General features: G+C 37.3%; 1 protein-coding gene across 3 annotated transcripts in view; it reads left to right on the top strand.

The window, feature by feature from the left end:
- Positions 1 to 201: 201 nt before the first annotated feature.
- Positions 202 to 25,286, top strand: part of PRKAA2 (protein kinase AMP-activated catalytic subunit alpha 2) — a 65,878-nt gene continuing 40,793 nt past the window's right edge. Inside the window, exon 1 of one of the 3 annotated variants that reach the window (XM_032839743.1) lies at positions 202 to 368. In XM_032839743.1, the coding sequence (XP_032695634.1) occupies positions 275 to 368 (94 nt within the window). In that variant the 5' untranslated portion in view covers positions 202 to 274. Of the gene's footprint in view, positions 369 to 17,339; positions 17,409 to 25,286 lie in introns of those variants that run through there. The other 2 variants (XM_032839746.1, XM_032839744.1) reach the window with 2 other exon arrangements.

Raw genomic sequence — 25,286 nt, forward strand, 5'->3', positions numbered from 1 at the left:
CCGCCGCCCGGCCCGGCCCACAGCCGCCGCGGCCGCCGCTCGCGCCCGGACGCCCCCACGCCGCCGCCCAGGCGCCGCGTCCGCCTAGTGCCCCTCGGCGTCTCGGGCCTCCCCCGTCCGACCCCCCCCCGCCGCGGGCCCGCTGCACTGTGGGTAGGCGGCCGCCGCACTGAAGAGCCCGCGGCGGCGGCGGCGGCGGCGGCGGCGGCGGTGGCGGCCGCACTCGCGCTCGCACTGAGGAGCCCGCGGCGGAGCGAGGCTGCGCGCGCTGAACATGGCTGAGAAGCAGAAGCACGACGGGCGCGTGAAGATCGGACACTACGTGCTGGGCGACACGCTGGGCGTCGGCACCTTCGGCAAAGTGAAGAGTTGAGTACGCGCCCGAGGCCGCCGCGCGGGGCTGTCCGCTCGCGGGAGGCCGGGCCGAGCGGCGGGAGCCCAGCTCCCAGGGCCGCGGGCGGGCGCGGGCCTGGCGGCAGGTGGAGCGGGCCCGGGCGCCCCGCGAGGGCGGCGGGGCGGGGAAGGGCGGCGGCGCGGACGACGGGAGTCCCGGGGTCTGTGGGGCGCTCGGGGACCTCAGAGCCCGGGTGCGTGAAACCGGAGGTCGGGCTGTTGGGCAGGGTGCCTTGCAGCTGAGACGGCGTGGGCAGCGCCGGGGTAATACCCGCCGCTGGTGATTGAGTTTCCAGCGCGCCAGGTGCCCTGCTGGGTGCTTCGCGTGGGATCTCATGTAACCCTCACAGCCGCTCAGTGCAGGTGTTGTCCTCACCTTGACGGTGAGAAAACGCGGACCCCTAGAGGCTTGGGGACGTACCCAAGGTCACGCAGAAATTGGCAGAACCAGGATGAAGTGTAAAATGTCTTCCAGTTCTGGCCAGGCCGGGGACGGCTCTGCCGTCCGACTCGTTGGTGCTCCAGGACTCGGGCGGGGTTGCTGGGGCCGATGCTTTGGGGCAGGTTCCGGGGGACTGGAGGTGGGGGCGTGGACGCAGGAAGGCCTCTGTATGGGCTCAGGGCTTAACAGAGCTGTGGGTCTGAAGGGGGGCTTGGCATGTGGAAGGAAGCCTAGGAAGTCTTCTGGGATGGGGAGAGGTTCCTTGGGTTTGGACCTGGGAGCGTTCGGGACTGAGGCGGCCAGAACTGCTAAGACATACTTTGCTGAGGTCTCGGTGATGGGATCCCATTTTGGGTGTAGAAAAACAGGCTCCTTAAAAAAAAAAAAAAAAAAAAAAAATTTAACTTGTTACTAGTTAAGTATTGAACTTTCCCCCTTTTGGCTGTTTATGAGTCACATGGGATTTAATTAATCTGTCCTGTCTTCTGAACTAGAGCCAGCTAATTAATATTTTAGGTTTGATTGTTGTAAATTCAGAATTATAAGTCAAACGTTAGCTTTTTTTCTTTTTGCTGTAAAGATATTGGGTAAGCATTCTGGAGATTTTACTCCAAGGCCTCTATTTCCTTGAAAAACTCGTATTTTAGCCTCAAGCCTTCCATGTTGAATAGGTAGAAGGGATTCATTCATTTCTATGGCAGAGATCAGCTTCTATTTACTTCCACATATCTGACGCTCTTCTATTTGGAAAACCCTTATTGAGCACCTACATTGTGCTAGACACCGTTTTAGGCAGTGGGTATACAGTAAGGAACATAAACCACATTAAAATCTCTCCTTCTGTGGAGCGTGTATTCCAGTAGGGGAACACAAAAAATAATCAGAATATGTATGTAAGATATGTAGTATGTTTAGTGCTACTGAGAAAAATGAATGGGGGAAGGGAGAATGAGTTTTGTGAGGTTAACAATTTTCAATAAAGCGGTCAGGCAAAGTCTCACAGTCAAGGTGGTATTTGTATAAAGACCTGAAAAGTTGGGGCGCCTGGATGGCTCAGCCAGTGTCTGCCTTTGGCTCTGGTCATGATCCCAGGGTCCTGGGATTGAGCCCTGCACGTGTCCCTGCTCAGCCGAAAGCCGGCTTCTCCTTCTCCCACTACCCCTGCTTGTGTTCCCTCTCTCGCAGGGTCTCTTTCTGTCAAATAAATAAAATCTTAAAAAAAAAAAATGAAAATAAAAACTTAAAAAAAGACCTGAAAAGTTTATTAAAGTCTTTGAAGTCCTATGTGGGCGATAAAGTCCCGGGGTATTTATGAAAGACTTCATAAATTGAGTGGATAGCTAAGAGAATCTGTTCAGAACGAATATAGGAAGATCCAGGCATTAGGTTAATGCCTGGAAGGTTACCTGCCATTAAATATCATTACTGAGGACTACTGTGTTACCATATTATACAGTTACTTAAGCAAACTGTGCCTTTGCCATCTGGGTATGTACACTCTCAAAATTACATAATTTTGCCTACATCCTTTCAAACGGTGTTAGAATGTTTGTCTTTTTGAATTCTTTTACTGTACTCTGTATGTAGACTAAAACACCCATCAGATCAATTGGCCCATTGTCAAAGGCCGTTGTAAATCTCTTTTGCATATATTCTTGTGCAGCTTCCAGGCATTGGCTTCTTAAAATACAAACCAATGGAAGGCACATTGGTTTATGAGAAACCTTTTTCCTGGAGGACCCAGTGTAGCGAGCAACCAGTCAGAAGGGTGTTTTTAACACTATGTTGGAGCCCCTCTAATTTATGCTATGATTTCCTACGAGGATCAGAATTAGTACCATTGTTCAATAAAAATGATGGAAGTTGCTACATTTCAGTCATTTAATTCTTCAGGGGACAAGAAATAAAAGAACATGTATTTTTAAAAATAAAAGTACTCCTTTATTGAGGTATATTTTACATATTATCCACCCATTCCAAATGTACAATTCAGTGATTTTTTTTGTAACTTTACTAAACAATGAAATCGTCACCATAGATGGAACAAACATCAATTTTGAAACAGTTTTATTGCCACAGTAAAGATCCTTCATGCTCATTTACAGTTCATCTTTGTTCCTACCACCAGCTTCAGGAAACCCTTAATCTGTTTTCTGTGTGTATAAACTTTTCTCTGGACACTTCTGATAAATGGAATCATTCAATATGGAGTCTTTCATATTTCCTTTAACAGTGTTTTTAGGTTTATGGATGAGATTGCATGTGTCAAGAGTTTCTTCCTTTTTATTGCTGAATGATATTCCATTCGTGGATATGCCACCTGTGTCTATACCTTCACCAGTTGTTTTCACTTATGGGCTGTTACAAATAATGCTACCACTAGTAACTGCATGCAAGTCTTTGGGCACATGTTTTTATGTATCTTGGTTAGACACCTAGGAGAAGAATTGCTGGGTCATATCGTAGTTTCCTGTTTAGCTTTCTGAGAAACTGCAAACTATTTTCAAGAGTGGTCCTACCATTTTACAATTCTACCAACAGTGAATGAGGGTTCTCCTTTCTCCACATCCTCACCAAGATTTGTTGTAGTCTGTTTTAAACGCATTCTAATGGGTGTGAAATTATGTCCCATGTGGCTTTAATTTGCATTTCCTTAATGAGTAATGATATTGAACATCTTCAGGTACTTATTAGCCATTCATATATCTTATTTGGTGAGATGTCTGTTCCTACCTTTTGCTTATCTCATGAGCTGAATTATAAAAATTCGTTGTAAATTCTGGATTCGAGTCCCTTATTAGATGAAATTTGTAAATATTTTCTCCTAATCTGACTTTTCATTTTCTTAATGGTGTCTTTTGAAGTAAAGTTTTGAATTTTCTTAAGATCCAATTTATTGATTTTTTTTTTTCTTTTTATGCACCTTGCTTTTGGTGTTACAGCCCAGAAATCTTTGCTTTAGGTTTCAAGGATTTTCTCCTAAGTTGTCTTCTAAAAGTCTTCTCATTTTTATTGTTTCAGCCCTTACATTTAAGTATATGACCCATTTTAAGTTGATTTTTGAGTATGGTATAAGATGAGGTTCTAAGATCAGCTTTTTGAATGACTATCCAGTTGTCCCAGTACGGTATGTGTTGAAATGTATGTGTTGAAAACACTTGCACTTTTAATTATTACATAGATTTAGACTTTGTAAAGTTAGTTTTTACTAAAAAATGTAATAGGTGATTTAGTTGTTTATATATATATATATATATATATATATATATATATATATATTTAAGATTTCATTTATTTGTTAGCGCACAAGAATGCACGAACAAGGGGGAGCTGCAGACAGAGGGAGAAGCAGGCTCCCTGTTCAGCAAGGAGCCTGATGCAGGACTCAGTCCCAGGACCCTGGGATCATGACCTGAGCCGAAGGCAGACACTTAACCAACTGAGCCACCCAGGCATCCCATGGGTAATTTAGTTTTATATGGCTGTAAAAACATGGAGATGGAGGAATGAATAGTTTTTTTTGCCCTTTCTCTTAACTGTTAGGCTAATTGTAGATTTTGAAAAATTTGACTTCCCTTGTAGATGTACCAGTTTATAGACTGAAATTAGGTACAATAAGTGAAAATTCAGAGTGGCATAATTTTCATTTGATTGCACTCATTTCAAGTAATTTTTATTCTTTTTAAAGATTTTATTTATTTATTTGACACAGAGGAAGAGAGAGAGCGAAAGAGAGAGAGAACGAGACGGGAACAGTAGCAGAGGGAGAAGGAGAAGCAGGCTCCCCACTGAGCAAGGAGTCAGATACCAGGACTTGATCCCAGGACCCAGAAAGATCATGCCTTTCATGACCAAAAGCAGCCACTTAACCAACTGAGCCACCCAGATGCCCCTCCAGTTATTTTTAAAAAGTATGTAGAAATCATACGTAAAAAATATGTGGAAATCCTCTATTTGGTGTTAAATAATGGAAGGCTTATTTTAAATGTTCTAAACTGATTTTCTTCATTGTTCTGTTGTTTTGTTAGATTTCCAGAGGAGTGCTATCAAAACAAATTATGGGGGCTGCTAGGATTTAAAAGTAATGCTTTTTCTTACTTAAATTTTTTCTCCACATTGCTTTAGTTCATACTCTTTTCAGGACAGGGTAGAACTGCTATTTATGAGCTCTTGTAATTAGACTTGTTTAGTTCTTACCTAAATAGTAAAGGTGATAGAAATGCTGGAAGAATAGATTTGTTCCTTGTGTTATGAAAAGACTGGTTCAAGAAAAAATATACGTAATATAATGCTAATTACTTATTTAAAAAGAAGCCTACTTTTTCAAGGTGAGTACTGATAGATTTGCTTTATGAAATATTTATTCTTCATCAGAATTGTACACCAAGAGATACTTTGCAATCACAGTAGCCTCTTTCTGGCCAGTAAAGTCTCATCAAGGAATTACTCTCTGTTTTTCAGAGTTATTTGAATGACCCACAGAATTGGCTTTCAAGAAATTAAGTATTTATTTTACTAATTCCTCACTTATTTTTGAGATATAATAGGAAAGATAAACAGATGGAGTTTTTATTACATTAAAAAAAAAAACAAGCTGTCTTCTTTGAAATGTAAATACCAAGTTCTAAATGATAAATTGAATTTTTGACAAATATCTGGTCAGTTGGTGGATCTGAATGTTGTATATTGGTGGTGGGACCTGAATGTGACATATTGGGCCCTTGTTATGATTGTTTTTTGATTCCGTGTAGTGTCACAGTCCTGAACAGACATTTAACCTCCCTGGGCCTTGTTTTCTTTTTCTCCTGAAGGAGAGCACTAGAACAAATAATATATTAGGGACTTTATCATTAAATTGATTTTTTTTTTTCCTAAAGATTTTATTTATTTATTTCACAGACAGAGATCACAAGTAGGCAGAGAGGAAGGCAGAGAGAGAGAGGGAAGCAGGCTATCCGCCGAGCAGAGAGCCCGATGTGGGGCTCGATCCCAGGACCCTGGGATCATGACCTGAGCCGAAGGCAGAGGCTTTAAACCACTGAGCCATCCAGGCGCCCCTCATTAAATTGATTTTAAAAAAGATTTAATTCCCCCAAATGGATATTTTTAATTTTTCCTTCTAGATTTTTTTTTTTTAAGATTTTATTTATTTATTTGACAGACAGAGATCACAAGTAGGCAGAGAGGCAGGCAGAGAGAGAGAGGGGAAGCAGGCTCCCTGCTGAGCAGAGAGCCCGATGTGGGGCTCAATCCCAGGACCCTGGGATCATGACCCGAGTTGAAGGCAGAGGCTTTAACCCACTGAGCCACCCAGGCGCCCCAATTTTTCCTTCTAGATTAATGGAAATTTTGGTTACTGAAGATCAGATCTGAAATGTAGATGTAATGGAGAACAAAAGAAAAGGGAAACACATTTGTAACACTTTAATGATAGAAGCTACAACTTGACTCAGTTTTTGTATTTTAAATACTATGTAATGCACTTGATTTTATGTATTGCCCAGAGTAACTGTGAGTTTGGTATTTTTACAAATGAAGAAATTGAGAATCCTATACATTAAGTGACTCACCCAAGGTCAGAGTACTAATTAAGTGGCAGAATTGGCAATCAGAACCAGGATTTTCTGACTTTAGAATCTGTGCTATAAGCAATGTAAAGTTAAAATGTGTAGCATATTATCTTGAGTTTCAAATCTTTAAGAATGTAATTTTACATGTCTGTAGATATTTATCAATAATTGAAAAAATGATTTAAAAGTCTTTTTTTAAAGTCTACATTGAGATAGAATAAAAGTTTTTTTTTTTTTTTTCCTGGAAAATCTGTCCTATATAAGTGTGTTTAAAATTTATATTTTCATATTCCTAACTTTTACTCTTATGCCTCAATTTATTTTCTTATGTGGTTGAATGTGCTGAATTCTGACAATTTTAACCCAAACTTCTTCAAAATACCAGGTAATTTTTTTTTTCTTGTTATGAAAGTAACCCTGAATAAAGATTAACAGTAACCTCTAGTAACCAGAGTAAAGAGAATTTACAAAAATGATTTGATGTTCAAGAAGGAATATTTGGTGTAGGAAGGCATTAGCCCCGGATTTTAAGTCCAATCAACTATGAGTTATATGGCTTTGGGAAAACTATTAAATTTCTCTAAGCCTCTGTTTCCTCCTTTGTAAAATGGCAAAACAAAGCTTGATCTACCTACCTTCTAGAATTTATGAGGATTAAATTAGTCAAGGTACATAAAATGTCTTTAAGAAAGATAAATTGCCATACAGGTGAGTGGCAGTATTGTGGAGATGACTAGGCACATGGCTCTTGTGAGTCAGTTCTGGTACCATGTGTTAAATGTTAACAAATGTTTGCTGTGTTTAGAAATGACTTCAGTTCTGATAGAAACATTGAGACAGAGCTCTAATAATCTGCCATTGTGTTTTGGATGTGTGCATTGAAGAAAGTTCTAAATGACTAACTTATTTTTGTTATGTAATACTTAATTATTAGTTTTTTATTAAAATCCACTATTCCTTTTTGGATAAGTCATGTAATCCCCCCCATCTGAAAAATGAATACTGTAAGAGTGAAAGGGAAATAACAATATTCATTTAAGTTATTAGCTGAATTGATTTTACTTTTAAAATTATGCAAATTCTAAATGAGTGTTAAATAATAGTTCCAAGTAGTAAAGTTATATTACTTCTCAAGTATTAGAAGGTTAGTGTTGAATCAAAATCAGTTCAGTGATTTTCTCAAAAATTAGGTGAGTATTCACTTACCTTGTCATCCATGTTAGTTTTCCTTAAAATATTTGGTAGTATTTGTAATGGTGACACTGCCCTCATTTATTCTTCTGAGATTCCTATAGTTTCCTTGATGATAGGGAAAGTATTTTGTAAAGAAAGTAGTTAATTTAAGTCAAGCTGATAATTTAATTTGACTTATAGAAGATGTAATCACAAATCAAAAGGCTCTTAATAAAGCCTTTTTTTTTTTTGCTGACTTAAATATCATTAATATGATTTCAACATAGGTAATTTGGTCCTTAATTTCTGAATGGACTTTGTTCATTTTGTGTAATCAATTCACTGACTCTGAAAAGATATTTTCCCATAAGAAACAATGTTATAAATGGGGGATAGGTTCAGGGTAAGTCCACAGAGACAACATCTTATATAGTACAAAGAACATTGGATTTGGAAGACCTGATGTGGAACTTCTGCTATGTTGTAAACCAGCTATGTGGCCTTAAACCAAAGACTTGATCTGTAAAGAAGAAAATAATAACATATGTTCTCTTACACTGTTGTGAGAAGAACATGAAAAAATGTAGGTGAAAAGATACTCATAAGTACTTAACTCTTATGTAATCTTATGTAATTATGTACTTACTGTGTACTTAAACTCAAAATTAGCTGAATTCTGAGAATAAACTGTGATCTGGTTCTGAGACCAAAATTTATTTAATGAGGGATAGGAAGAGTTTGCTATCTTATGCTTTTTATTTTTCTCTGGTCTCCTTTTATATTTCATCCTGATAAGGTCAGAAAATTCTCAGTCTCTAGATGCTGCTCACTGTCACCCTCTCCCATACACTGCTCCCAGTGCATGTGTGTGAACATGTAATTTCTATTCCAGGTCCTGTGCTAGCAATCACAGATCTCCTGAAAGGAAAAGGCAAAAGTTAGAAGGAAGAGAATGTGAACAGCAGCAGGCAGTTTTTATTTATGGATCATTTTCAGTGCCCTGTCTACTTAGAGAAGAACCACAGTTATACAGTTCATTTTTTTTTAACTAGAGAAAATGTACTTTGAGCTAAAAATGTCTTTCTAATCTTCTCTTGATATAGCTACATAAGTTAGGATTTTTGAAGTTTGATCATTTATCTCAATTACCTTAGTTTTTTGGACTTTGATCCGTTTCCAGTGCTGACACAGTGCTGCTTTATCTAGGTGTGTTTGTTTTTGTTGTGGTCTTTGCTGTTGTTGTTTGGTTTTGGTTTTGGTAAAAATATGCCAAAATATTCACTTATCTTGTCATCCATGTCAGTTTTCCTTAAAGTATTGGTAGTATTTGTAATGGTGACACTGCCCCATTTATTCTTCCAAGATTCCTGTAGTTTCCTTGATGATAGGGAAAGTATTTTGTAGAGAAAGTAATTAATTTTTTTAAGCCAAGGTGATAATTTAATTTAACCTGGCAGAAGATCTAATCTCAAATCTTCTAAGAGGTAATGAATAAGTAGGTGGCACAAGACTCCTAAAATATTGAATGTGTTATAAATAGAGCAAATCTACCTGGTACGTCTTAGACACAAATACAAGAGCACCTTGAATCAGGTTGATTTTATAGATTTTATTAAATGACTGAACTGCATATATAAAGCAGTGTATTTATTTTGAAATGTAGTGAACCATTTATTTTTAGTATAGTGTATGAAGGAAAGAATTTCAGGCAGCTCTTACCTCTGCTAATAATAGAAACGTTTTCACCCCTTCAAGGGAACAGTATTCTTGCTTAAGTGCTGTCTTATGTTTAACCATGTTTGCCTTGCCTCTGATAAATTTCACCATATTTCTTTAAGTGGTGGCTTTGTTTTTAGAGTGGTAATAATCCTTTTAATTCTGCCCTTAGATTTGTTTTTAAACAACCTTTTATATGGTTAAAGAAATTATCAAATCATGCAATAAACATGTCTCATTGTGAATGCCAATGTATTGACTTATGAAAATGCTTTTTTCAGAGTTTTTTCTTCATATTATTCATATAATTTTATGTAGTATTAAAAACATGAGTCATGTGCTCTCATTTAACATCACTCAATTCCTAAATTACAAAGTAGTTATAAGGTAATTATCTAGCTGTCATAATTGAAAATCTGGAATTAAAAATTTTAAATATTTTTTTTCCAAATTCTTACTTTGCTTGATACATACCATAAATATTAGTTAACTTCATTTTCTTTTTAAATGTTTGAGTATGACTTGGCACTATAAATTATTCCATAATTCACTTGTTCTAGACTTAGTTAATGAGATAATAAAATCAAAATATATTTAACATTTACTGTGTTTAGTCATGTTGGATTTAAAGCAAAATATTTTTACCAGAGTTAAAAATGTGGCAGTGATACTACTATAGATAATTTACTAATTTAAAACAATGTGGGAAGTAATCATTGAGAATTTACCCTACTCAGTCTTGTCTCACATTTGAATTTGAAGCCAAATATATGATAAATCTATCTTTTACTCAGATTTACACCAGGCTGTCCTTAGTGCTTTACTAATTCACAGTTAGATGACATAACAGGTATACTGTATGCTGTAAACTTGATTTCAGCAAGAATTTGACTTTATGTCTTACAGTAGCTTTGTGGAGAAGATGAAGAAATGTGCTCTATGTGGCTTATTGCTGTTGAATAACTATTCCCAAGGAAAGTAGGTGTCATCCTAAAGGGAAATCTTGGACATTGACTTTAGTAATGATAGTAATATTTCTTATTGGGGATGGTACAAAGCTAGATGAGATAATTAATAGACAAATTACAGAAGCAGAATTTAAATTTATATTGACTCTTGGATTGCTAGGCAAAACCCAAGAAGGTGAAATTTAATAGGGACAGGTGTCAAATCTAGCACTTAAGTTAAAAACAAAAAATAGGCACATAAAAGTAGAACAGTTGATAGTAGTTCCTGAGATGCTGGAGTTTTAACTTACCACAAGCTTAGGAAGTATATGTTTTAAATGCTTTAAATTTAAAAATTGTTATTGGAGTGGAAATAGATGTATATTAATTGGTAGTTTTAGAGGGATCATAGTTTTTGCTGTACTTTGGATTAAGCTAAAGTTTGAATATCGAGTTCATTTCTTGATGCTACAATTTGAAAAAATTGGCCAATTATATTTCATTGAGAGAATGACCAATAAGGTGAGCCCCAAAAGAATGCCATATGAGATAATGTAAAGCAAACATTTTTTGTACTATTACAACATGTATTTTTAAGTGTAATAGCGGTTTTTAAATAGCTAAAGTACCATCATCTAGGAAAAGGAGTCACCATATTCAGTGATGTTTTGAAGGATACAACTGTGACTATTGGGTAAATATTTTAGGGAGGCAAATTAGCCAGAATAATGAGGATGTTTCTGTCAAGGAACTTGTTTAAGAATGGTACCACTGGGGCACCTGGGTGGCTCAGTTGTTTAGTGTCTGCCTTTGGCTCAGGTCATGATTCCAGGGTCCTGGGATTGATTCTCACATTGGCCTTTCTTCTCAGCAGGGAGTCTGCCTCTCCCTCTTCCTCTGTATCCTCCCTCTCCCCTCTCTTTCTCTCTCTCTGTCTCTCAAATAAATAAAATCTTAAAAAAAAAAAAAAAAAAAAAGAGGCACCTGGGTGGCTCAGTTGGTTAAACAACTGCCTTCAGTTCAGGTCATGATCCTGGAGTCTTGGGATCGAGTCCCACATTGGGCTCCCTGCTTGGTGGGAAATCTGCCCTCACTCTGACCTCTCCACTCTCACAATCTCTCTCTCTTAAATAAATAAATAAAATTAAAAAAAAAAGAAAGACGTAAGATTTCTGTCATTGACATATTTTCTTAGATTCTAGATGGTTATCAAGATTCTAATTTTTTAATTTATTTATATATTTTTTGAATTTCAGTTTTTAAAAAAAGATATTTATTTGAGGGAGAGAGAGAGTGCATGCACTTGAACATGACTGGGTGGGGAAGGCAGGAGCAGAGGGATAAGAAGACTTTCTACTGAGCAGGGAGCCTGATGTGGGGCTTGATCCCAGGACCTGGAGATCATGGTCTGAGCTGAAGGTAGATGCCTAACTGACTGAAACACCCTGGTTCCCCACAAAATTCCAGTTTTGAATGGAAGGTTGGCATAAATAATTTATAAAGTCTTTTTAAACTTTAATATTCTAATATTGCAAAAATAGTTTTTCTGATGTGATTAATTTCCACACCTGCTATGACTTCAGACTTGTTTTAAATCAACCTTGTAGTCAAGAACAATTAAAAAAAATTATAAAACCTGGAGAATGTAAAGATCTGTTTGAAGTCAGCCAGGACTTGGGTGGTCAGTATCTTCCCAGTGAGAAGAAAAATGCATTGGAGCAGGTCTGCTTTTTGTTTGGCTTTTCTGTTTGAGCCATTTGCTAATTTATAATTATGGTACACATAAGAAGCCAAACAGCATTGCTGAAAGGCAGAGGAGATAAGCAGAAGTTGAGTCTTGGAGAGAAAGCTGTTGGAGTTCACAACTAATTAAGGATGAGAGCCACTGGTAAACAGTTGGGTTTCTGGTTGCAGCCCTCTGAGAACTGAAATTCTTTTTAGAATCAGCTTAATTACACACTTATTAAGGTGATATGCCTCCTATTTTTATTCTTTGGAGGAAGATCATACCAGCTGGAGCTTCTAAAGCTTTTTCATGTACAATGTTGAACATTCCAGGAGATACTAAGATAATAAGAATAGACTCATGGGTGAATCAGATGTTAAAGTTACCAGACGTGCATTTTAACTGGATTACTATGTTGAAGATGGAGAGTTTTAGCAGAGATCTGGAATCTCTAAAAATAAATAAAGGAATTTTGTGACTGGAACATATAATAATTGAGTTAGGACTCCATGGATGCTTTAACAGCAGATTAGATTCTGTCGAAGAGAGAATTGGTGAACTAGAATATAGGTCAGAAGAAATATCCAGACTGAAACAAAGGGAGACAAAACGTTAGAAAGTATAAGAGACCTGTAGAAAAACAGTGAAAAGTCTAACATGTATTATTGGAACCTGTAGGTTAACAGTTCCTTGTAGGCTTAGGATCTTTTTCCCCTATGGAAAGATGACATCAGGTTTACCTTCTTTTGATAAAGTTTCCAAGATAAATGTGGTTTCTCAGTTCTATTATCATAATACCAATATTTATTTTGAAAATAACCTGTGATTATTAAATTACAGCTGGACTGAGAGGTCTCTTAGGGAACATGTAATACTCCAAGGAACTGTATTACTACTTCATTATTCCACCATTATAAAACTTGTACAGAAAAAGATATTCCAGCTTCCCTTTATGATGTCTCTTCTAAGTTATTTTGAAACCAAGACTACTGATGATCATACAGATTTGGACACTATGCATTTCCGGAGGGAGGAGAGAGGGAATGGGGAAGAAGCAGTATTTGAAGAGATAATGGCAGAAAGTTTTCAGAACTCTATGAAACCTAAGCAGAAAAAATAGAGGAAAATAATTCTTAGGCACATCATTGGAAAACTGCTGAAAACTGTTTCCCTTTGCTTGAGGCTTTTTTATACTGGAGTGGACTGAATCTGTCTATGCAGAAATGAGAGATGATGTTAAGAGAATTTTCTTTAATTTTTTTTAAGATTTTATTTATTTATTTGACAGAAAGATCACAAGTAGGTAGAGAGGCAGACAGAGAGAGCGAGAGAAAGGGAAGCAGGCTCTCTGCCAACCAGAGAGCCCGAAGTGGGGCTCGATCCCAGGACCCTGTGATCATCACCTGAGCCGAAGGTAGAGGCTTAACCCACTGAGCCATCCAGGCGCCCCTTAAGAGAGAATCTTAAAAGTAGCCAGGAGATACTATCTTCAAAGGAACAATAAGCCAATTTTTTCAACAAAGCAAGGAAACAGTGGAGTGGTATCGTCAGGGAGGTGAAAGAAGTGAACCACCAGCCTATAATTTTGTACCCAACAAAAATATCCTTCAAAATTAAAGGCAAAATATATTTAAGATGAGCATAATTTGAGAGAACTTGTCACCTGCAGACCCACAGTAAACGGGGCACCAAAGGGCATTCTTTCAGACAGAACAAAAACCATGGTTCCCCAGATGGAAGCAGGAGGAGATGAAGAACATCTCAAGGGTCAAATATGTGGGTAACTAAATAGATGCTGACTATACAAAATAATAATGTTTTGTGCGATATAAATATATATAGGAGTAAAATACAACAGAAAAACTGGGAGATGAAACAGAGCCAAAGTGTTCTGAAGTCATTGATTGTCTACGAAATGGTAAAGATACTAATTTATACTAGATTTCTGGTAAGCCAGAGATGCTTGTTGTAATCTCTAGGGTAACCACTGAAATGAAAATCTAAAGGCCCTAGGGATAAAAAAAAGTAGTTTGGTTCTCCTTTTGTTTTGGAATGCTAAGTCATTCCACAGTTTTACCTTATTTTTTATATAAGCTCCATTGAGAAATACTTGAACACTTTTACAGTGTAAAGCCAGTATAAACAAGTTTTAAAAATGAAGCTGAATACAACATACCACATAATCCGTTCTCAAAGAAGTTAGCTGAACAGCCTTTGCCAAAAATTCACACCTTCAGGCTTTCCTGATCTATTTAAAATAGCACATTTTCCCACCTCTAGCCTGTCACTCATACGGTACTTTATTTTCATTGTTCTCCATTCTATTACCATTATGTTTGTTTGTATTCTCCTCCTGAATATAAGTTCCATTTATACCTGCTTTCTCAGCATTTGGAGGAATTCCTAGTACACATTAGGTACTCAGAAAATATTTGTCAAGTGAATGAATGAACCAATGGATGCTCAGAGGGTAAAAACAGCTAGGAGAAAAAGATCTTCAAGTATATGAGTTTGTTCTCTTAATAAAAATATGAGTGGATGTTACATACTGTACTACGGGACTGTTTGAGTTCATGTTTGATTTTCTTGACATTTGACAGCTCTTGATGAATACCTTTAGCCTGTCTGATCCACAACAAGGGTACAGCCTTACCCCCGCCTGCGTTTTGTCAGAACACAGCAGTTTTCCTTACTTGATTCTTCTCATCCTTTGGCCCTCCTTCCTTAGCCTATCACCATTAGGCTTCATTCCTTCAGTGCCCTAATTTCTCAACTCAAGTGCTGGAGTTAAAAGGATTAACATGGAGTACACACTCTTGTTATGTTATAATCAAGAGAGGCTGGTGGTTGGGAGGTAAAAGAATGTGAATTTTGAGCTTGGACACTGCAGGCAGGTATAGCATCTTGCCCCTCCCTGTTGTCTAATTCTGAATTTCTTCATCTGTAAACTGGGTGTAATAATATTTACATTATAGAGTTCTGGGAATTAAATAAGACACATATAAAGCACTTAACAGAACTTGTTTAATCAGTGGTGGATAAAAAGGAATAAAATCTTTTTGCTTCCTGTTCAGAACTATCCTTTAGAGAACTTTAAAGGGCTTTCAGGGAAAGGAAATTTGGAGAAAAGCAATGAGTCTCTGTTTTGTTTCCCCATGGGTGAAGAAGAAAGGAGCCTTGTGTTATTTTGGCAGAAGTCTGGAGATCGTAGAGGTCAGAACATATGTGCCTCAGATGACTCTCCTGACTCCAGAGTGAAAGCTCTTGATACAATTGAGTAAGGATGGCTGCTGCCTGTCAGGGCCCTGCTTGCTGACACATACGATGCCCCTCGGACTCGTCAGAGCCTAAGTATGGATAGAATGTTATCCGAACATTCTTTCTTAACCTTTTTATTAAGCTCTACCACATATACAAAGATGCATACATTCTAAGTGATTTTTTTAAAGCTATATTCTTAGTGAATATTCACAAACTAAACAAACACCTAAAACCACTAAAGACACAGAAAATGACCAGCATCCCACAAACCCCCTATTTGAGCCCCATTTTAGTTACTCTTTCCATCTTCCGCCCCCACCAGGGGTAACTATTATCCGATTAGTTTCACCTTAAGTTTGTAGAGGGACACCTGGGTGGCTCAGTCAGTTAAGTGTCTGCCTTTGGCTGGGGTCATGATCCTGGAGCCGTGGGATCAAGTCCCACATGGGGCTCCCTGTTCAGCAGGGAGCCTGCTTCTCCTGCCTGCTGCTCCCCCTTGCTTGTGATAGCTTTCTCTCTCTGACAACGAAATAAATAAAATATTTAAAAAAAACAAAAAAAAAAAACCTTTGTAGAAAGAGTAACTATTTGTGACTGGCTTCTTTCACTTCAACTTATGTCTGTTGCACATTGCAGTATTTAGTTGTAATTTGTTAATTCTCATTGCTGTGTATTATTACATTAAGACTATACCATTATTTATCCTTTTTTTTTTTTTTTAAATTAGGCTCCACGCCCAGTGTGGAGCCCACTGCGGAGGGGCTTGAACTCACAACCCTGAGATCATGACCTGAGCTGAGGTCAAGAATCACATGCTTAACCCACTGAGGCTACTCAGGTGTCCCTTTTTATCCATTCTGATACTGACAGGCCTGTGGGTAATTCTTACATTTTGCTTATTATGAATACTGCTGCTTTACACATTTTTTGGTTAAGATTTTATTTTATTTTTTTTGACAGGGAGAGATACAGCGAGAGAGGGAACACAAACAGGGGGTGTGGGAGAGGGATAACAGTCTTCCTGTGGAGCAGGGAGCCCTGTGCGGGGCTTGATCTTAGAATCCTGGGATCATGACCTGAGCTGAAGGCAGACACTTAACGACTGAGCCTATGCTTTACACATTCCTATACATGTCTTTTTTTCCTATTCATAGTATATTGCTGTATGGGTAAGCATACATATTCAAAATCATATCCTATAAATATTTCAGAAATACTGTTTTTTCCTACTTTCCAGATTTTTGTCATTACTAAGGCTACTTTTTTTTTTTTTAAACCTTATTTATTAAAATGTCAGAGAAAGAGAGCACAAGCACGGGGAGCAGCCGGCAGAGGAAGAAGCAGGCTCCCTGCTGAATAAGAAGCTGTATGCGGGACTCGATCCCAGAACCCTGGCATCATGACCTGAACTGAAGGCAGATGCTTAACAGACTGAGCCACCCAGGCACCCACAAGGGCCACTTTTTGAATCATCAACCATAGTTTTCTAGAGTACCTATCCGTTTTTATTTAAGTTATTTTGAATCTGTGAATGATACTGTAAATAGGTATCCACTGACATAACATTAGAGCTTTGGGTTTTTTCATTTGTCTTACAGAGTTTCGCTTAGGAATTTCACAATGTTGTAAACACATAGTATACTGCTTTTTAAAAACTTCGATCTTTATAAGGCTTATTTTATTTAAGATATTCTACATTTGTAAGTATGAAATCACTGTTCAGGAATAATTGTCATATTATCATATCCTTGATAAACATCTTTTATGTTGTTTACTAATTTGGTCAAGTGATTTTTTTTTCAGCTAATGATTGATACATGTTTAGGCAAATGTGTCTTTTTTACATAGTTATTTGTTCAAAATAATTTAGAAGTAACTTTTATAAATATGAAAGGTTTATGAGACCTTGAGTTTGAGAGAAGAATCTCTTTTTTTCTGAAGTATAATTTTTGGTTTTAAAAAATCAAGTTTTATTTGGAATATATGGTATGTTTTTGAGAAAAGGATTTTGTTGTATTGTTTTATTTTTTAGTCCACATGCTGTTTCCAGTCATTTTGCCAGTGGCAACAGAACTCTTTAGGACTCTTGAAAAATGAGAAAGAAACAAACTGAGAATAGCTTTGGAGATAGCAAGATACTTGAATCACAGCTCTAGCATTAATTTCTTATATGAATTTGGGTAAGTTTCTTAAGTTCTGTGATCCTCAGTTTTCCCCACAAGTCCTTGTAGTGTTTAAATACGAAAATATATACAAAGTACTTGTAGGCACACTTGTAGGCACACACGTATATATGAAGTGCCCAGTGTGCTGTAACCACTCATTATTGTTATTATATGCCTTTGAGAAATACCTTTCTTCCTATTGATATCATAGCCACTTTTCTCCAAATTCCTTTACTTCCTGAGCCCCGCACTTGTATGCTCCTTTTGCCTTGCTTTTGGAGACCCCTCTGGTTCCTTTCCTGAGCACCCTATACTTTTCCTTCCATTTCTTGGATCTTTGGTACTGAAAGCATAAGTCCATGGACCAGGACAATAGAGAGCTTTTTATAAAGATCTCAAAGCACTTGATAACTCTGTATACATTTCTGCTGTATATACATAGGAGAAATTTAGGAGTGGATCACTGAGCCAGAGTATACATGTTTAGTTTTAGTAGTTACTGCATATTCTGCACCAATTTACACTTTTCCCATGTGTTTGCAGTAATTTATATTCCCACCAGCAATAGAGAAGTTCATTACTTTGTATATTCACCAGGGCTTGGTATTGTTTGTTTTTTTAATTGTTGCTGAGTAGGCATATTGTGACATTGTATTATATTGTGGTTTTAATTTACATTTCCTTGGTGACTAAACATATTGAGCACCTTTTTATGTGTTTATTGACTAGCTACATCTCCTCTTTACCAAATTTATTTTCCTGGAAGACATTTGATTTCTTCTGAAATGCCTAGACCTTAAATAAATTGTAGTCCTGGTGCTGATGGTGATTTCTTCTGTTAATACTTTTCCACATTTAGGGAGCTCCTGGAATGTAGTACCACAAGGGATTCCTTGTGGTACTACAAGGAATACTAAAAGTATTATCCTACACATTCTAAGGAATGTGTAGGATAATACTTTTATACTTTGTCTCTGACAGATATTTGTTGGTTTTTCTCATATATGAGAGATTAGCACACCCAATTTGAAATCCCCTCTCAAATTCTAAAGCTGCAAATCAAGTAGTATATGAAACCTAAATTATATGTTCAAACAACCATTAATGTCAGTCATGCATTCCATCCATACAGAAAATAGTTACTGAACGTCAATTGTATGTTAGGCACTGTGCCAGATGCTGCAATACAAAGAAAAATGAGACACAGACCCTGCTCTGAAGGAGCTGATTGGTTTAAAGAGGGAGATCAATAGCAACAACTAGATAGGTAATTATAGCCCTTGATGTTAATTAAGTGCTATCATGGAGAGGAGTGCAGTTGTGCATTGGAGGGTCATTTAATCCAGGCAGTTGAGTTGTTGGAATGATGGGGGAATGGGGGTGGTGTTTCAGGAATGCTAACTGGAATGGTACTTGAGGTAAACTTCAAAAGACAAATGAAACTTGGATAAGTGAGACATTGGAGATTGATGATCAGGGACACAAATGGTTCACATGTTTAACTGAATTCATTTACTATACTCAACAAAATTCTACTTAAATTTACTAAATGCTTATCATGATCTAGATATATTGTTAGCCTTGGAAATTAGAGAAAGCACAGCCCTGATGGGGAATTCAAAATGGTTCTAAATGACTGAAGTATACCATTTGAGTTGAAGGAATGGTGAAAGACGATACTGGAAAGGTATATAGGTGCCTAACTATGTATAACATAAATATTATTCTTATTTATGAAATTAAATGAAGCCTCCACTATTAGTCATTCAAATTACCTCCTTGTTCCAGTTTTCCAATTATGTGCACAGAACATACTAAGATAGGTTCTAGCTTACTAGTAGTATCAGTGGAACCTTCATTTTGTGTGGTACCATAATTTGACCTATCTCAGAACTTCTGTCCATCACCATTATAAAAAGTTCTTGAATCTTCCCTTTGCTTTTTATTTCAGTCATCTTGCCTTATCTGCACCTGGAGGGTGTACAGAAGACTAATCTTTCTTGCTATTGAATATTTCATAATGTATCCCCAAATTTTCTCCCTTGCTCCTTAAACCTAGGGTCGGTTTCAAGGTCTCACCCTAAGATTGTTAGGCCATGAAAGGAATCTTATAGCTAAGGCACTGAAAAATCCCACTCTAACTAGAAGAGCTATGTCCCTAGCATCTCAACTTGGAATTCTGAGCCCCACTGCACCCAACCCCAAGTTGTTATTATATATAGTGTTTAGATTCTATAGTACTTTTAACATAGTATTATTTTAGACATGAGTGAAATCTGTTGGGTAATCATGAGACGGAATATACTCTGTAATCAATATATAATCATTATGAACCTAGGTTTTAGAATCAGACAGACTTGGATTTAAATAAGGATTTTTAAAAAAGATCTTATTCATTTGAGACACAGAGAGAGAGAGAGAGAGAGAGAGCGAGCACAGGCAGCAGGGGGAGAGGCAGAGGAAGAGGAGGAAGCAGCTGCTGAGCTGAGCAGAGAGCCCAGTGCAGGGGCTCAGTCCCAGGACCCCAAGATCATGATCTGAGCTGAAGACAGCTGCATAACCAACTGAGCTACCCATGCGCTTCTTAAATACTGATTTTGTTTATCACTTGTCATTTTTAATGTCTGTAAGCCTCAGTTTTCTGTAAAATTTCCTCGTGGGGTTATTATAAGGTTAAAATGAAGTAATGTATGTAAAAATGTTTAGCATGTGTGGATATATATAGACATACAGCTGTTAGTTGTCCTTCCCAGATTAATGGGAAAGAACCATTAGCTATCCTCAAATAATCCCCACTAAAAATCACATAGGAGCTTGCTATCTGAAGTTTGTATATGCTTTTGAGAAAGATCTGGATTGCAGTTAAAAGCTGTAGTCATGGGACACCTGGATAGCTCAGTGGTTAAGCATTGGCCTTTGGCACAGGTCATGATTCTGGGGTCCTAGGATCAAGGCCTGCACTGGGGACCCTGCTCAGTGGAGAGCCCATCTCTCCCTCTCCATCTACCGCTCCCCCTGCTTGTGTTCTCTTTCTGTCTGTCTGTCTCTCTCTGTCAAATAAATGAATGAAATCTTTAAGAAAAAAATCCTGTAGTCATGTTGAAGAATGATGCCCATCTCTTTTGTACTTGGTCATGTGCTTTCACTTAGAGACCCTCCTGAGGGATTTAGTATATTTTTGCAGCCTAAATTTTAAGTCAGGTCATCCCAAATGCATCCTGAAAATTTTAGGAAACTTCTTTAGCTATACTGAGTAATATGGTGATAGACTTGATTTTATTTGTTTAGGCTAATAATTTTGTGGGAGCATAGCACTACATGTTCCACTACATGTGGGAGCATAGCACTGTCATGTTCCAATGAGGTGATACTTTTCAAGGGTCAGAAAATCTTACACATTTTGTACATAGGTCAGGGACTTTGTATAGGCATAGGAAATATCATATGAAGCTATTGGGCCTGTGAAGTATATAAAATTAAATAAATTTTTTGTGGACTGAAGCTTTGTCTTTGGTGACATAGTTCAAATTATTATATAATATGTACATGGCCTTTACAGCAGAGGGACATTTGACAACCAACCCTTTGCTTTTGTTTGAGCCTAGTGCGAAAAAGATCATAATTCAGGCCTAAAATAATACTTTTATTTTATAATTGTACCTTTTCTTTGTTTTACTGGATATAGTAATAATCTTATATGATATATTAAACTTGAATGGAGAAGTAGTTACTATGAATTAGTATGGAATAATGTATAGGAAGAGAGTGTTTCCCATTATACTTGATAAAATTGTAGGGTCTGTGCTTGTAAAAAATGCTAGACTTTATTGCGGATAAGACTAGAAACTTGAAAAGTTTATTTCATCTTTCTACAAAACAGTCATGTATATGCAACTACATAACACAGTTATATGAAGTCCTATATGTTGTGCATCCAGAAAAATGTAGAGCTGGAAAACATCCAGGAAATGGCAACTAAAATCATCAGGAGAGTAGAGTGGCATAAAAGACTTACATCCTTCAGTGTGGAATGACCCTTAGGGACTCTGAAAAACAATCTGAGGGTTTTGAAGGGGCGGTGGGGTGGGAGGTTGGGGGAGCCAAGTGGTGGGTATTATGGAGGGCATGTGTTGCATGGAGCACTGGGTGTGGTGCATAAACAATGAATTCTGTTAACGCTGAAAAGAAATTAAAAAAAAAAAGAAAAGAAAAGAAAAGAAAAATCTTAGAGCTGGAAGGGGAATTAGACTTGATCTAGTCCAACCTGTAACTTAATGCAGGAGTCTCTCAAATGGTAATCCTGACAAATGGGTGAGCTTCTTTTGTTTGAGTATTGAACAGTGCATGCTGCTGGGTTTAAATCCTGGCCTTACCACTTCATAGCTGAACAACTGTGGGAAAATTCTTAACCTCTCTGTGCTGCATTTTCCAGGCTTACTGCTTATTGGTAGTAGCTTTGTCCTTTGCAATGGGTGAAGACTACAGTGGATCTGACCTCCAGCCCCTCCTATCTGCCACCGAGAGATGAACTGAGAATCAAGTAAATGTTAGTGTTGCACAGCCTGTGAAAAAGGAACACTCAGTATATGATTTCACAATATGTGGAATTTAAGAAACAAAACAAACAAGCAAAGGGTAAAAAACCAGAAAGGCAAACCAAGAAACAAACTCTTAACTACAGAGAACAAACTGATGGTTACCTTAGGGGAAGTCAGTGGGGGGATGGAGATTAAGGAGGACACTTGCTCTGAAGGGCATTGGGTGGTGTGTGGAAGTGTTGAATCACTATATTGTACACCTGAACACCTGAACCCCTGTACAGGTGTACATTGTACACCTGAGCACCTGTACACCTGAAACTAATATTACACTGTATGTTAACTAACTGGAACACCCAGGCATCACTGAACTAGGACTCTGATATACCACTGGTGAGAGTACAAAGCTGGGAAAGTTTAAATATAAACTTGTTTGTAAGTTTATTTAAATATAAATATATTTATATTATATATATTATATATTTAAATATATGATACATATTTATATAATATATATTTTATATTTATAAATGTATTATATTTATATTATATTTATATTTAAATATAAACTTACCACACAACCCAGCAATCCAATACTGGATAGAAATAGAAATCTACCCAAAAGAAATGAAGACACATTGGCCTCACCTACACAGTCTCACTGCAGACACAAATAGCAGACTTATTCATAATCTCCAAAAACTGGAAATTACCCATATGTCCATCATAAATAAATAAATACATTTATTTATCAATGGATAAATAAATTGTAAAATACACATACAAGGGAACATTATTCAGCAATAAAATAGAATAAATTGGTGTATACGAAAAGAAAAAATCCACAAAAGTGGATGAACCTCAGAAGTATTAACACATAAGAAGCCAGAGTTGAAAGGCTACATACTGTATAGTTTCATTTATGCAATATTCAGAAAAATACTACAGTAACAGAAAACAGATCAGTAGTTGGCAGGGATTGGGGTGGAGGAAAGGGACTAGCTACGAAAGGATATGGTGGAATTTTTATGTGATGATGTTAATAAGTAAGCTACAATTGATTTTAGTAGTAGTTACATGACAATACATGTTTGCCAAAATTATGGTACTATATGAGGGGCAGATTTTAAACTTCAATAAAATGACTTAAAAATTGTATAGTTAGGCTACAGTGTTATGTTAAGTGGGAAATTTCTTTGGGTGGTGGTAATTTTCAGTATAGGTTGGAGTGGTGAAAAGGGAGGTGTGGAGAGGATTCCTAGAGCAGCTGACTGTTGGAAGAATTTCTATCAGTTTTTTTAAGATTTTATTTATTTGAGAGAGAGTCTGAGAGAGAGAGCAGGAGCTGAGGGAGCAGCAGAGGGAGAAAGAAAAGTAGACTCCCCACTGAGCCGGAGCCCAATGTGGGGCTCGATTTCAGGACCACGAGATCATGACCTGAGCCGAAGGTGGCGCTTAACAGACTGAATCACCCAGGTGCCCCAGTTAATTGCAGCTCTGCTTCTTGAACAATATGAGTTTCATTCTTCTGTATGACAGCTCTTCATCTCATCAAATGTAAAAATCCTAAAAGGCATGGATAGTGTAGGTATGGATTTTTTCCCATAAAATTCCATGGCTTTACGGAGTATTTTGTGTAATTTGGCTATTATTTAGGAAAAGCAAAATGAAACACGAATGAGTGGTAAATTTGTAGAACTCTTTAATCCAAGAAATTGTGTGGCCTTTAAATTTATTTCTGTTAGTTCAGGGATGGTAGTTCAGCAAAACTGAACATTTGAAATAAGTTCACACCTTTTGAATTTTAAAGTATGTTAAATAGTGAATTAATTCTATTCAGCTGAATGGCAGACAGCTTCAGAAAAGTGGCTTAAACAAGATAGTATTTTTCTCTCTTACAACAATCTGAGTAGGTGGACAGAATGTTGTCGTACCCAGTGACATCAAAAACATGGGTATCTCTCTTCTGTTGCTTCCCACCTGCCTAACCCCGTCTTTAAGGTTCAAGGTGGTGGCTTTGGCATTCCAGGCTTTAGGATGGAGGAAGGAAAGAATAAGCTTATGAGGGGCATTTTTGCTTACATATTATTGGCCAGAATATAGTGACAAGGCCACATTTAGTTAAAAGAGATGCTAGGATGCAGTCTCTACTCTGGGTAGCCATGTGCTCGGGTATAATTCAGGAGTCTTTATGTCTGGGAAGGAAGGATGGAATAAATACTGGGTATGACAGAACTACTTTGTTCACTTCTCATGTACAGTGCTTACCATGGTAGGCATTCATTAAATAGTTGTTCCATGGATAGACATCCCTTACTGCTTATATTGATCTGGATATTTACTCTGAGTAAGGATAAATCATGGCAAATTTGTCCATCCCTGCTATTTTTTTTTAAATGTTCTTTCTTATCTGTGTTCTCCCTTTACAAAGAAAGTATTCCTAATAGCCTGCAGACAGATTTAATACCAGCTAATTTATTTTAGCTCCTTTATTGCTGATATTTTTTCCCCTACTAAAATTTGGAGTCCTGTGAAACCTCTCTTTTCATGTGTATTTGATCAACATAGTCCTGGAAAGTATTCAGTAAATGTTTTTAGATTGAATAAATGAATCGAAATAAAACTGATGAATCCAAGTCTTTTTTTTTTTTTTTCAATTACTTCCTTAGAAGAGTTTATGGCTATAATACAGAAGAAATTCTTGGTCTTAAGTCTGTTTTTCTTACAAGATTTTTAGGAATACTCATTTGGCTTTCATGTAGAATATGATGATGAGATAATTTGGATTTAATTATTAAAAGTACTAATTCACTTATGCACTTATGTTATTAAGCAATAGGGGCAATATCGTTCAGCAAAAAGAAGAGGCATTCATAATATATTTGACTCTTTTTTTTTTTTTTTTAAGATTTTATTTTTAAGCAGTCTCCGTACCCAACACGGTGCTCAAACTCACAACCCCAAGATCAAGAGTCGGTAGGTTCCAGTGACTGAGCCAGCCACGCTCCCCCAGTACATTTGACTCAATATCAGATATCCAATTAACATATCAACATCCCTGTTTCAAGAGATAATGTCATTTCTTTTCCAGTGTTTCATGGAGGAAAATTTCTTCAGATAGAGAGATGAGTCAGTTGTTTTCTCAGATGTCATAAAGTCATGCTTTAAAAAAAAATTACTTTTAGAAGTTTTTCTCAGCTTTATTTAGGTATGACTGATAAAATTGTAGATACTTAAAGTGTACCTCATGATGATTTGATATATATATATAGTGAAAAGATTTCTCCCATCTAGTTAACACATCTGTCACCTCTTTTTTATTAAGCATGTAAAAGTACATATGAAAATAATATGT

This window comes from Lontra canadensis, unplaced genomic scaffold (assembly GCF_010015895.1).
Source record: "Lontra canadensis isolate GAN:19392208 unplaced genomic scaffold, GSC_riverotter_1.0 scaffold109, whole genome shotgun sequence".
Taxonomy (NCBI): domain Eukaryota; kingdom Metazoa; phylum Chordata; class Mammalia; order Carnivora; family Mustelidae; genus Lontra; species Lontra canadensis.